Source organism: Mesocricetus auratus, unplaced genomic scaffold (genome assembly GCF_017639785.1).
Source record: "Mesocricetus auratus isolate SY011 unplaced genomic scaffold, BCM_Maur_2.0 Super-Scaffold_100013, whole genome shotgun sequence".
NCBI lineage: Eukaryota > Metazoa > Chordata > Mammalia > Rodentia > Cricetidae > Mesocricetus > Mesocricetus auratus.
The window spans coordinates 76,006,094-76,020,503 of record NW_024429196.1 but is presented as its reverse complement, the minus strand read 5'-3'; the positions used below and the strand labels follow the sequence as shown (position 1 = coordinate 76,020,503).

At 50.4% G+C, this 14,410-nt stretch overlaps 1 protein-coding gene across 4 annotated transcripts in view; it reads left to right on the top strand.

Moving 5' to 3' along the window:
- LOC101833610 (core histone macro-H2A.1) overlaps window positions 1-14,410 on the top strand; it is a 60,669-nt gene that overhangs the window by 25,961 nt on the left and 20,298 nt on the right. For 2 of the 4 annotated variants that reach the window (XM_040756063.1, XM_040756060.1), the window contains exons 3-5: window positions 5,041-5,147; window positions 5,507-5,704; window positions 11,726-11,833. In XM_040756063.1, coding sequence (XP_040611997.1) covers window positions 5,041-5,147; window positions 5,507-5,704; window positions 11,726-11,833 — 413 coding nt within the window. Of the gene's footprint in view, window positions 1-5,040; window positions 5,148-5,506; window positions 5,705-11,722; window positions 11,834-14,410 lie in introns of all 4 variants that reach the window. The other 2 variants (XM_040756061.1, XM_040756059.1) reach the window with 1 other exon arrangement.

Genomic DNA, 14,410 nt, shown 5'->3' with positions numbered 1-14,410 from the left:
CCATACAGCAGAGCTGGTCGTTAGAGACAGGGTGCTGGGGGAGGGGAGGGGGGAGGGTTGGAGTCTAAACCTTTGGGCTTGAGGTAAAATTGAGAGGTAGGGCTGTCAGAAGTATTCTTGCTCAGCCAGCTGTTCCAAGGATGTAACCACTGCCAAACCATGGCCTTGTCCAAGGCCGTGGGAATCTTGTCATGCTGCCCTGAAACCATCATGCTCAATGAGGCTTGGGAGCTTTGGGCTCTGAGAAGACAAGGCCACATCACCAGTCCTGGCCACCACAACCCAGGAGCCAGTGCTCTCTAGTTGTCTAATGCTAGACCCTGCCAAGAGTGGGCTGCTTGGATGTCTTTCCCATCAGAGCTTAAAACGATATTAAAAGAGCAGCTACCAGAGTACCCAGAAGTACGCCTCACGCAGCGTTTGTGCCTGGGAATCCCCTCTGGAACTAACCTCATGTGCGCCGGGCCCCAACCCAGGCCAGTGTTGGTCATTAGCCGTAAAAGTTAGCCTGCCTCTGGCCAGGAAGAACATTCCAGGGGGCGAAGGGTCTGGCGAGGATTTCTGTTTCTTCCCTGCTAATGCTCCCATCCCAGCCTTCCACGGTTTCTCACAGGTTCCTTTTTATTCTTACTTATTTATTTATTGGTTGTAGCCTCCTAAACAGCCCTCTGAGGAATGGTCTAGGGACTGAGCCCTGGAAACCATGGAGATGCAGCCACAGGTATTGCCCTGCAGTTCAGGGCCTCCATGGCTTTGCCCTCCATGTAACTTACCAAGGAGAGGGCCGCATTCTGAAGACAGGCCTCCGGCCCTCCTCCCTGCTCCTCCCTGTGGTGTGTGCCTTGCAGCAGTCACACGGCAGGCAGGCAGCCATCCTCCCTCCCTGTGTCCGAAGGCCGGTGCACCCTGGAGGGTGAGCAGGAAGTGCCCTGTCTGGTTGAATGGCTGGCAGTCTGTATCTCTCTCTTCATGCAGCAGGCAGCCTCTCCCCGCCAGGAGAGCTTTCGTTTCATCGCTGTTTCTAGAGCTGGGCCTTGAGTGAAAGGGCGGAGGGGAGGGTACAGCTGCTACTCAGGAGGGGGCAAATGCACACTGTGGTCCCTGCTCTCTGGGCACTCGGGGCGTGCCCTTCATCTTTCTCAGCTGTTGCAAAATGCCCAGGCCCCCTGCCCTCTGCAGCGTAGAGGCCGATTAGGGTGTGGAACGTGCTTCTTGTAAAAGGTGTGTCGTTTGAGGTACTCTGTCTTGTGTGTCCCCTGATGATAGTGTTGCTATGGTTACTATCCATCTGGAAAAAACTCGAGAGTAAACAGGATACAGTACTTGCTCGGTGAGCGGGAGTGTCTGTGAGCCCCACCTTGCTGTGATGGGCACAGCTCCTGCTTCCTCCCTGCAGAGTCCAGAGCCCACTCTTTGGTGGTAGGAACCTAGGGCTGGACGTTCATCCCAACTTGTTCATGCTGATGGGTTTTGCAGAAAGCAAGCCTTGGACTTCACCACCTTGATACAGAGGGCAAGGGAGTGACCCCCGACCCTGCCCTTTCCTAGGAACTCCCATTCCTAACCCTGCCCACCTCACTTCTCATTGCCAGTGCGAGTCTCCTTGCATCCCTGAATCCAGGGTGACTGGCAACATGCGAGGTGTCCTTGAAGTTTTCCAAAGGAAAACTAAGGTCATCGAAGCCAGACACAAATGAGACCCAGGGCTCAAGCTAGTGAAAGCCGTGTGTCCTCAGTTCTGCGGGCTCAGCGCCCCCCCCCCCCACCTCTGGTGCTCACTTCTGGAACTCTCGGTTGCTTTCTTTCTGCCTCAGTCTCACGTTACCTTTCCAGCCAAGAAAGCAGTCCACACCGCTCAGGGTTCATCTCCCATTTCCCTGCACGGTTTTAGAAACAAAACACACACAAATTCAAAGGCCCAGAGAGCTCACACCTCTCCTCCACCCCACCTTTGCTGGCCCTCCTGCAAGAACAGAAAACAGAATTCTCCAGAAACTGCTCCCACGTGATTTGTCTGTCATGGGGCGGGCTTAAGTATTTAGTAAGAGTCCGCCACTGGAGGCACCTGTATGTCCTCTGCTTTTAATAAGGAGCAGGTAAGGTACCCTTAGCACATTAGGGTCAGCAGACTGTAACCTGCCAGCGGCCGGCCGTCTGCATGCTCTGGCCCCTGACACTGATGGCTGCTCCGCCCCTCTAGCCGCAGGGAAGGGGGAAGACTGAAGAGGGGAGTGTGGTAGAGGCCGCACAGGCCCATGATGCCAGAGGCCCCTCTTAAGCCTTCCTAAGTGCTGAGTTCCAGCCCTGGGACTGCTCCGGTGGGCTCTTCTCTCTGCCTTCACTGCCAGATCCTGCTTTTGTGGGACCTCAGGCACCCACTTGGCTAACTTTTGAGCTGTGGATAGAGCAGCGGCCTTGCAGGTGCGCTACCTACACCACAAGGACAGGATCCCGAGGCTCTGCTGGACCACAAGCAGGCATTTAGCATCTGTGACCCCTGCATCCTCAGGCACATACAGGCACCTTCTTGGTTTGACAGTTGTAGGGACCTTTGAGGACAGCGGTTCCCTCCACACTGAGAAACTGCTGTACTGAGGTTGGAGGAGAACAGCCCTGTAGGCTGAGGGGGAAGGTGAAGCCTCTATCCAGTTAGTACCGGCCAGTCTCCCTGCCCCACACTGTGGTTCCCGTGCACATGAAGCCCGGGTCTGGTACTCACTAGAGCTCCAGCCTGTGAAGACTCATGTCGGTCCCTCCTGTTGGTAAGACAGCAACCTCGGTGCCTTTGCGTTCCTTCTTAAACACAGGGCTGTTTGTATCTGTGGAGTGCCCGAGCAAAATGATTTCCTGGATTTAGGGAAGGCGACCAGCCGTCCCAAGTGTGACAGATGTCCCTTCCCCTAACCCACTGCCATTATGAAAGTGTTCATGAGCAGCCAGGCGAGCTCTCATCTTCACACATGCGCAGCAAAGTTTTGCACGGGGCTTAGTTGTTAACCTCAAAAATATACACACCATCTCAAGTATAGTGATACATGCACCAGTCTGGCTCTCAGGAGACTGAGGCAGGAGAGTCACAGGTTTGAGGCTAGCCTGGCTTCCTAGTAAGTCTAAGACCAAAGTCCGACAGTGTCTCAAAGCAGGCACAGTGGACAACCCTGAGTACTGTGAGCTTCAGACTTGGTTTTCACACAGCTACGAGTTCATCTCCACCTATTCCGGGATGTGTCCAGACGCTGGCTTTGTCAGGGTAACCCAGAGCACACAGCATGACTGGGATGCCAGACCTTGTTTAGTGCCAGCAGGTGGTGGCACAGAAAGGCGTTACGGGCAGAATGGTGGCATGGGCGACAGATGACACACTCGGGAACAGTCTGCACGTCCCACGAAGACAGTGAGGAGTCACTGGTGAGGCTGCCCAGGTTACCAAGGGAACTGTATTGCCAAGCAGGGAGTTACAAGGGATCTCGTGCCAGCGGGCACTCCCAGTGCTATTGGTAATAGCGGAAGATCTGTCTTTTTGCCCCATGAGACTGCCTTGATGGGCAGGAAAACAGACTTGATAAGGTTAGACTCAGCCTCACAGTTAGGTTTTATTCCCATCGTGATTTTTGTTTACAAAATGCTGAAGAAACTTGTTGTATTTTTCTTAATAAGTAACAATCTACACGCTGAAGACCCAAGTCCTTAGTAGGGAAGTGGATTAGTCTGGTTAACGTGCTTGCCCATCATATTCCTGTGTTTAAGTTTGGTGAACATTTAAAATATACGTTAGTGACACATTTCTGGGCCTATCATTAAAACTTTCCCTAAAATACAACGGAATCTTTGTACCCTTTGACCATCATTTCCCCTTTCACCGCACCCCAGCCTCAACTTCTAAATTAAACTTCTTCAGATCTGGTATCTTAGTAAGCTCTTACAGCATTTACCTTCCTGTGCCTGGCTTATTTCATTTAGACATGTCACTCGAGGTCCGTGAAGTTCAGGTCCATGCGTGTTACAAAGGACAGGCTTTCCTGGAAAGAGGGGCTCTGACCACAGGCAGCTCCAACAGTCCACTGTGCTCTCGAGGCAGCGTCAAGATGCTCCATTCCTAAATACCTGAGCATGGCTTTCCTTGTTTACCTTTGTTCATGTTCAGTCTATGTGCGCGAGTGTCTGCCTGCATGTGTGTGTGCACATGCAGTACAAGCAGAGACCAAAGATGACGTCAGGTCCCAGGACTGGAGCTACAACAGGTGGTGGTGAGCTGCCGTGCGGGTGCTGGGAACTGAACCCAGGTCCTCTGTAAGAGCAGCCAGTGCTCTCAACTGCTGAGCTGTCTCCAGCCACAGCATACAATTCTTCAGAACAAGATTGTTCCCTTCACATTGGCCATGCTGCTGTCCAGTTTAAGAAAGATAATTCCTAGGCTGTGACTCCCATGTTCAGATCCTTTCACTTGTCTCCAGAGGACGTGGCTTTGGAGGATCCCATCAAAGTAACACAGTTGTAGTTGGTTCTGTCTCTAGCTTTTTTCAGCCTGTAGTAACCCCACCCTTTTGTTTTATATTACTGTGACATTGACTTTAGGAGCCTAGTCTCAGCTTCCTGATTTCAAATGTTCTTCCTTGATTCAAGCATCAATGGTCTCTCAAACGCCGTCTGTATCACACTCCCTCCCCTTGAATTCTACAAATGGGTGATGCATTACCAAAAGTGCAGGTAGTATGTCCTCCTGGCCACACCCACTCCAAGCACCCCTCACTGGGCAGCTGTCTGGGAAACAGGGGCCAGAGCTGGGTTTCTATCTCACTTACTCAGTGGCCTTCCTTCGGCTGGTCTCCATTCCTCCCCAGCCTCTCCATTTTCAAAACAAAAGGTGAACCCTTTAATCCCGCCCGTCTTTCCTATTAAACCCGCTTGTAGCTTCCCACCTTGGTTAGCTGCTTCCTGAAGTAGTCACTTCCTGTGCCCATTCCTGCACCGTGAGCGGGAGTGCAGGGGTATGTGAGTTCTCTATGCCCTGAAATGACACATGCTCTCCCCTGCCTACAGCTGAGATCCTGGAGCTGGCTGGTAATGCAGCGAGAGACAACAAGAAGGGACGGGTCACTCCCCGGCACATCCTGCTAGCTGTAGCCAACGACGAGGAGCTAAACCAGGTATGGGCTCTCCAGCCTGCCCCCAAGCAAGCTAGCATACACCCAGACTACCCAGGGGAGGCTGTGGTGACTGGAACCACCTCAAGCAGCTTCCTGCCTGTTGGGGCTTCGCTGGGAGTAGGGTAGGGAGGTGACAAGGGTGCTTGGCTGCCCTGGGAGAAATGGTAGTGTAGAGGACTCAAGGACTCCGTCACTGTGTAGTCGGAGTCCTGGGCCCATCCTGTGGCTGCCACAGAGGAAGGAGCTGAACCAGCTCAGAGAGCATTGTGTATGAGCAGTGTTGGCCTCTCAAATCAGGAAGGGCGCTCCTGGAGCAGGGTAGTCTGGCTCACCACCTGTGCCTTTGGTTTTCCTGCAAGCTGCTAAAAGGAGTCACCATAGCCAGTGGGGGTGTGTTGCCGAATATCCATCCTGAGTTGCTAGCGAAGAAGCGAGGATCCAAGGGGAAGTTGGAAGCCATCATCACTCCTCCACCAGCCAAAAAGGCCAAGTCTCCATCCCAGAAGAAGCCGGTGGCTAAGAAAACAGGAGGCAAGAAGGGGTCCCGGAAGTCTAAGGTATGGGATCTGGCAGGGATGTGTGGATTGGGGTAAATGAGGTCACAGGGGACCTCTCAGCCCTGTCAGGACTGATCCCCATCCCTGGTGGGGAAACGGAGTCAGGAACGCGTGCGAGTCCAACTCACTGGCTATTCACGAGTGTCTCATGGCACCTGGCCACAGCTGGAGGACTGACCCCCTTGGGATTTGGGGATGGTTGGTGAGTGTTCAGGGAGCAGCTGGAGGTGGGTGGTAGCCCAGCCCTACACCTTCTGTACCTGGTCTTCCATGTGGGTGTGAGGGCCTATGGTAAGGCTCCCTTGTGCCAGGGATCAGCCACCATACTGTCCTCAGAGGGAACCGTCTGCCCACATGCTTTGAGGCTGAGTTGTACAATGTCTATGTGTTGCCTTGGCAACGTGTCCTCCTTTGGGTGTCCTCTAGCAGGAGCACTCAACAGTGTCGTTCAGAACACTTGGCTTCCGTCAAGACAGGATAGCAATGCGGTTTTCAGGCAGTCCTCACAGACCGAGCCTCACCGGAAAGTAGTGTCCTAGAACACTGATCAGTGGAGAGGAAAGCTCTCCGTAGCGTGACCTGGAGTTATTTTGATGGGGAAGTTCACACTGTTTTGGAGCCTGTGTTAGCTGGGGAGAAGGTGCTGGACCTCCTCACACACACTTATGAGTGCAAACAGCACGCTGTGAAATCAAAAGCAAAACAAACACCTTCTTTCCAAGGCCCGGAACCGGGCTGCACTCCTGGAAAGAGAGGCCCGACCTCGAAGGGGAGCCAGTATTTCCAGATACTTGCACCCACCCTGCCCAGGAGCCCCGGAGGAGTAGGGCAAGCAGCGCAGGGGCTTCACAGGCTGTTCCTCATTCGTTTCTGCTAACTATGAAGTGAGCAGTTTGGCAGGTTCCCTTCCCTCTCCTTCTATTCGGAGTTGGAAGGGCAAAGCAGGGGAAACAGGACAAGTGCCAGGGCGGCCCTTTGGCGTGTTAGAAACACGGAGAAGCCAAGCCTACTGTTATTTGAAAATGGACCCCGGGGGCCTGGCTGCTAACAAGGCCTGGAATTCGGGGCTGGCACCAGCAGGGTGGAACCACATATTGAGCTTGGCCCCTGCCCTCAGGTTTCATGCACTCAAGTTGTTGTGCGTCCTGAACACATTTGGAGATGCCAGGGCCTGCAGCAACCCTGACAGAGCCCTGCTCCCGTTGACCCTAGTCTTCTGGTTAGATTTCATCCAGTGATTTCCTAAATGTCCCAGCTTACTAAACACAAGGAATCTGTTCTTTGTGGAGTGTGAGCGAGTGTACCTGTGTGTGTGTGGGGGGGGTAATGTGTGAGTGTATTTGTGTGGTGCGTATATGAATGTATTTATGTGTGTATGTGGTATGTGTGTGTGAGTATATTTGTGGGTGTATATATTTGCATGTGTGAGTGTATTTGTGTGTGTGGTATGTGTGTGTGAGTATATTTGTGGATGTATTTGCATGTGTGTGTGTGGTGTGTGTGATATGTGTGAGTGTATTTGTGTGTTTGAGTTTGTGGATATATTTGCATGTGTGTGTGGTATGTGTGAGTGTATCGTGTGTGTCTGGTGTGTGTATGAGTTTATTTGTATGTGTGTGGCATGTGTATAAGTGTATGCATGTGTGTGTTGCTCCAGTCCCTAGTAGCTATGTTTCTAATAACCATATGTCAATAATCACTTGAATACTCAACTTTTCCCTTGATTACAAAAGCAGGGAGCCTGTGATGGTGGTCTGTTTTTCTTCCACACAATGAAACACATTGTCTGCTTACTGTACCAGTATTTGGCTAACATTAAACCATGGGGGAAGCTGAAATTGGAACCGTGAACAGCTAATTTTCAAAACATTTGTTTAATGTAAATTGTGTCAGCTCCCAGCAACAGTGACCTGGCGTCTCCACGTTGCCATGGCACATTCTGAAAATCACCTTTCCGGGGGCCTGCGTGGAGCACCACCTCAGGAACGTGATGAAACACTTGCACTGAAAGGTAGTTGGTATTTTTCAAGTGTCAACACTTGAAGTCCAAATCATAATTTCCTCCCTCAATTCTATATAATTTGAAGGTTTTGAAAATCTCCAGTGTGACAGTCGAGTCAGCAATGGTGGGAACACTCAGACAGAAAGCCCCACAACTTGAGTCCAGAGCTCTGGCTGTGCCCAAGGCTCTTCCTACTTGGGTGGCCTCAGGCAAGCCTGCTCCCCTCTCTGCCCTGGTCTGCCCTAGCCCATAAAATGGCGGGGTCTGTTCCAGCCTTACAAGCCTGTGACTCTGGGGATATTGCATAATATGTTTTTGTACAGGTAATGTGTGTAAGTTTGGAGGCAGAAAAAAAAAAGATCTTGCTCCCATCGCAGTCTATAATGAATTATTAACATTTCGGAAAGTCTGTGTGTATAACAACATGTAGGTATAGCAAGCCCTTCTATCCTAGATGTTTAAAACATTAAGTCACATAACCACTGTTTTGGCAGTGTGGCAGAGTGTCAAAAGGGGAAGGCCTAGGGTCTGTGACCTGGCTGCATCCTGATTGTGCCATTTGTGCATTCTTGACGAGTCCCTTATGCAAGCGCCCAGTTTCCCCATCCATGAAGTGAAGCTGTAACCCAGGGAACCTGGAAGTCTGTGTCATGGCGGAGCTGCCGTGGCCCTGCCCTGTTGCTTTCTCAAATCTACCCTTTCCCTGTGTGCAGAGCAACCCCCTCAGGGCGATGAAGGTGTGCAAAAGGCCAGGCTGATTTTGGTGAGTGCCTCTTTTCCGAGGAATAAAGTGCAAATTAAGTGATTAATGGTCTGTAAGGCAGTGGTTCTCAACATGTGGGTCGAGACCCCTTTGGGAGTCATATATCAGATATTTACCTTACAATTTATAACAGTAGCGAAATTACAGTTATGGTGTAGCAATGAAATAGCTTTATGGTTCCAGGTCACTATAACATGAGGAACTGCATTAGGAAGGTTGAGGACCACTGTGTTAAGGGATGTCAAAGAAAGGAGTTGGTTCTTAGGGTTTGACACCTTGACATGTAAAGGTCTCTATCCCGCCCAGCCCGCAGCCATTTCTAAATAACCACTCAGAGACTTAATATGAATTATAAGTGTTTTGCCCAATGGGTCAGTGTAGCGAGAGAGCTTAGGCTTGGGCATGGTCACAGGTACTAGTAGGGACAGGAGATGAGAGCTTGGGCAAAGGAGGGTTTGTGGTCAGAGATTAGAGTGTGCTGACCCCGGGCCTCGGCTTCTCATGTAAATAAAGTATAGTAGGACCCCCATTTCCGGTATCCTTGGCATGGCTCATGTCCCATCTGTGTCAGAAGTGAGATGCGAGCCCACGCCTCCATTGGAGGCTTTCTCACCACTTACAAGGCAGTGTGCTCCCTGTCTGCCTAAGCCCATTCCTGGCCACGGACTGAGCAGTTCCTTTATGAGTGACGCTGCCCTGATTAGGATAGAGGTGTCCAAGCCTTTTCTTCCGTGCCTCCTAAGAGAATCTTCAAAAAGTTTTGTGGCATATACATTTAAAGTCCAACAGACCCTATATAAGAAACTTACAGGTTTTTAAAAATTTATTTCTCTCTATCATCAATTGTTTATATGCATTCAGTAGAGTCAGCTACCCAGTACAAATTCACAACAAAGCAGTTTACTAACATTGGAAAATTTGGATGTTTTCACTTACCTTCCTTTTACTTACCCTACAGAATTAAATTCTATATGCTGTGTGTGTGTGCGCGCATGCGTGTGCAAATGTGCCTATGCTGTGTGTGTGTGCGTGCGTGTGCAAACGTGCCTATGCTGTGTGTGTGTGTGCATGTGCCACCATTCGAGGATGGAAGTCAAAAGACAACCTCTCGGATTCAGGTCTCTCCTCACACCTTTCCATGGGTCCTGGGGATCAAGCTTAGTTCACCAGGCTTATGTGGTTCCTGTCTTTAGCTGCTGAGCCATTTCACTAGTTTCTTGTAATGTATCTTTATGCCTAGTGTTTTAGTAACATATGTAGCAGAACACTGGATAGTTCAACTCATTCAAAATAGTTCTTGTGATCTTACACTAAATGATGTACATTTTCTAAGTTAATACACTTAATAATATACATCTAATCAAACCAACAAATGCATTCCAGGTCTTAGAGGAAAAAAAATTAAATTTTATTGGAAAGGCATCTTGTAGAATGAATGATTTCCTCCCCAGTTGGTTCAAGGATTCTAAGATGTATGAATTGCTAAGACAGACAAAGACAAAGGTCAGCATGCTGATCTGTAGCGGGAGCTGTGAGCACCTTCATGGTCTTGCTCCCCAGAATGTGACAGAGAGGCTTGTTACAGCAGCAGTGCTCTGTCCTCTTTTCTCCTGCTACAAATGGTCAGGTTAGCAGTTTCCCCTTGGTTAATGGACTTAGATTTACAAATGAGTTACAGAGACAGCGTGGAGGTCTTTAGCACCCACCCCTCACCAGACTTTCCTGTTGTTGGCATGCCACACTCACCACTGAGTAGCGGCTGACATTGGTATATTGCCATTAACCAGATGCTGCCAGTATGCTTTTCAGTGGTTTCCAGCTGTTAGGTCAGATGTTTCTCTGGTTTTGTTGAAAGCATGGAACTGAAAGCAGCGAGCACGTGAATGGCTTTGACAGCCTTTGCTTTCCTCGTTCCTGGTTACCTGGCTCTCTTACACGAGTCAGGACAGATAAGTTTGAAGTATTTGGAAAATGAATGGAGAGAATCTGAATATGCCTCAGCTGGCTCTTTTTTTCCTGCTACAGTGCTTGTGTATGGTCTCAAAACCCTGGAGCTGCGGGTTTAGTTTATTTAGTTTATGGACGGTCCGTTTTATCATTGCCAAAGCAATCAGCAAGATTAGATGTTTTTCCCAATGCAAGGGAAGCTGCTACTATAGCAGTGCTTATGGATCTGAATCGTAAACAGATGCATGGCTAGAACTCGGGCCTTGCCCTGAGCTTGCTGCCCAAGACCACCCTCCTGGAGAGCAGAGCCGTCTGTGATGCCCCTCCCCCGTCATCTGGGCAGGTGTTTGCCGCTGAGCCTTGCCTTAGCCACACCTTGGTTTTCTCCCAGTGGACCTTTCTCTGCTTCAGTGTACTCTGACAATCTAGGGGAGGGGAAAGGAAAAGGTGAAATGTCTAGTTAGAAGTCATTGCCAATGTCTAGTTAGTTCCCACTGTCCTGAACAGGCAATCCGCAAATAAGCTAAATAGCCATTTTATTAGTTTTCATCCTTGAAGTATGTCCCCAGAGCTGCATGTCCTTGCTACCACTTACTTGGGCAGTGAAAGGAGAGGGTTCTGAGGGGGGACCAAGGGTAGAAGGGGCTATGTTAGGAAGCTGAGAACAGAGGGCCCTGCTCCTCTTGGAAGTTCCTCAGGAACTCCAGGGCACACGTATTTTAGTCTGCATGGTGCTGGGGACTGTGCTAAAGTCTGGCACTGTAGGGGCAGGGACACAGCCGTCTCCACTACATCACCCAAAGCAGTTTTCTTCTGTGTTGTAAGACACCATCTCACACTGTAGCTAAGGCTTGCCAAGAACTCAACTATGTACCCAGCTTGCCTTAAACTAATGCAGGCAGTCCCCCTGCCTCCAGCCAGCCTTCTGAGCTCAGGGTTGCAAGAGTGAGCCTCTAGCCATAATCATGCACAAATATCTAAAAAGGGGAGTTACCTAAAAACCGTTAGTGAAGAGATACTACTTTGAATTTATGAAGTGATTCTACCCTAGATTATTGAAAATTTAAGTTTGCTTTTAAGAGTTTTTTCAAGACTGTAAGTAGCAAAACTGCAATTCAAAATTTTTCATAGAACTCTGGGCTCTCAAAATAAGTCATAGCCTCCATTGTGGGACATGCCAGTGGTTGTTTCCTGTGTCCTCTGCATTGGTAATGGGTGAGGCCTGGGGCTGTGTCCTTATTAGGAAGGACAGAGTTGTGTGGCCCTTGCCTGATGGTCCATGTTCTAACTCTTTGATTTGTACAAGAAGAAGCAGGGAGAAGTCAGCAAGGCGGCCAGCGCAGACAGCACAACAGAGGGCACGCCTGTGGATGGCTTTACCGTCCTCTCCACCAAGAGCCTCTTCCTCGGCCAGAAGGTAGGCAGACACTGCTCAGTCTGCTCCAGGGCCCCGGGGTGCCACCCAGCTCAGAGGGTGGACAGACCAGCGGGGGTGGGGTAGGGTGGGGAATGGCTTTGGAAGTAGCCCCAGGGAGGGGTGAATGCTGCCAGAATGCCACTCTGGGTCAGAGATTCTGGCAGGTTCCAGGGAGGGGAGATGGTAGAGTGAGAAGGCAGACGCTCCCACTGGTGGGCAGGCCCCTTGGGCTCAGCCTAGGGGAGGGGCGCTTCTATGAAATGGGATGGCTATCGGGTGGCGCGGGCTGTGCTGGGGAGAGATCGTATCCAGCGGTTCTGACCCAGGAGCTGGGTCTCTTAGACACACTAGCAGGTGACCGGGGCCTCTTCACCGACCCACCAGGCGACTCCAGTTGTTTCTTTTAACTGTGGGCAATATGTTTTCAGCCGTCCCAGTGATGCAGCTTTGCCAGGATGCCATGGTTTTGTAAAAGTTGATTCACTTTTATTGAAAATAAAAATGATGCAAAGGCTTTTAAGACCTGAAGATGAAAGTTGATTAAAAGAGGGGTGGGGATTGTCTCAACTTTTTAAAAAGCACCTTTAAGGCCTGAATCTGACCTTGCTGGCCGGTTTGCTGGGTGTGATTGGTTTAGAAGCTGCATCATTTTTAGGTCCTCACTGCCAGTTTTATTTTGCATCCCAGTTTCCTTGCTAACCCATTGCCAGTTGTCCCCAGCCCCTCCCCCTCCTGTCACTAATTGCACTCAGGCTCTCATGATGCAATTCCTACGGTGACTGCTCCTGACTCTAACCATTGCTGTCTACGTTCTGTAACCATTTTCTGTACTCTGTGTGCCTTTTTTTCTGAAGCAGCAGCTCTAGTTGTCATCTTAAGGTCTGGGGCTTTGAAAGTGTAACTTCTGCTCCTCGCTGGAGGCCAACACCTGGGATCCATACCTTTAACAGGTCCTGTCACACCGATGTGTGACATCCCCTGCTGGTCTCCTTCCCTAAGGAAATGATTAGCCGGGACTGGGCGCCCTCGCGAGCAGGTAGCACTGCTTAGTCTCTGGGGACACCTACCTTCCTCACCCACCCCTTAGTCACCCCACCAGCCTCCCCCAGTTCCATACCCTTCTGCTGCCACCCGAGAGGCAGTCTCAGCTAGAACTCACATTCACCTCACAGGAAAAGACAGTTGCAAACAATATGAAAAAGTGCCGAGCTCTGTTGAGCCCCATGTGCCAACACAGACGCCCTTCTGTTGCTCTGTTATTCGAGAAAGAATGGGAACCATGTCCACATCGGGCCGTTGCCTGGAGCCCTGCTGAAGATACCTTGCTTGTGTCTGCAGAGTTAGGCATGGCAACTCTCCTCCCTTTGGGATCCTCCTGGTCTGACTGCAGAATGGGTACCTCAGGGCAAACACTGCGAATCTCTGTAACACTCGCTGTTCCTCCCAGGGCTGTCAGGGTCCAGAAAGCCATAGAACAGTATTGGTGCTGCCATCATCTGCAGATGGTCTGGGGAGTAGGATGAAGGCATCAGGCTAGATCACTAAGCTAGTGTGCCTGTTTGAGATCTGGACTTTATAAAGACTGACTGAGTTAGAACCCAGAGTAGAATGGCCGGCCCTAAGAAAAGGCACCACATGCCGACCTGTTTTTTCTCGACACTCTCCTCCTTGCTGAATGTATGGGCAGCAGGATATGCTGACACCCGTGCTCCCCAGAACAGGTCCCCAGAGTGACTGCAAACAGCAGCTGACTAACCTGCATTATCTCAGGTCCCCCTGGGCACCCACGTGAGAAATGAGTGCTTCTGTCCCTTGAGTAGCCCGGTAGCCCAAGGCAGAGGAAGTGCACGGATGTTACCCTGAAGCAGCACTTCAGACATTACTGGCTTTGACTGTCAGGCATCAGGGTTACTGTGCAGTGCTGGGAGGCAGGAGAGTCACACAATGCACACTGCAAGCCTGGCTCGGGCATTAGCTTGCATTTGGGTTTTATAAAATGTCTCTGGACGTGTTCTTCAGAAACGTGGTTGTGATACCCTGCTCTGTGCACCTCATTTCCCATCTGTGACAGTGAAAGCAGCACTTGAGTACAGCAGCAAGCAGGTGGAGAAAGGGGACACTGTGCCTCTCCAGCCCGGTGAGCCTGGTTGCTAAGCTACTCATAGGAGGAACCAGTCCAGCACTTAGACTCTAATTGTTGTTGTTAACGATGCGTTTCACAGACTGAAGTCTCAGGAGGAATCCCCCTCATCCTTCTGTGACTCCCACATTCACACACATCATTGAATTTTTTCTCTCTCTTTTTTAAGTGCCATGAGCCCAAACCCACAAATGTTTGCCTCGTGGTTCCACTGAGACTTGGCTTTCCCTTTGCCCTTTAAAAAGCCTCATGGTTTATTTTAAACAAAACAGCAGCAGCAGCACCACCACCACCAAAAAAACCACTTGTAGTGCATGCATCCGTGTCTGTCTGTGGTGGAAGCTGTATCTGAAGCAGTTGGGAAATCAGGTTAGGGAGGGTTTGATTGAGTCCCTGAGCCTCCCAAATGTTCAGGGCCACCGTACCAGTGCTGGAGA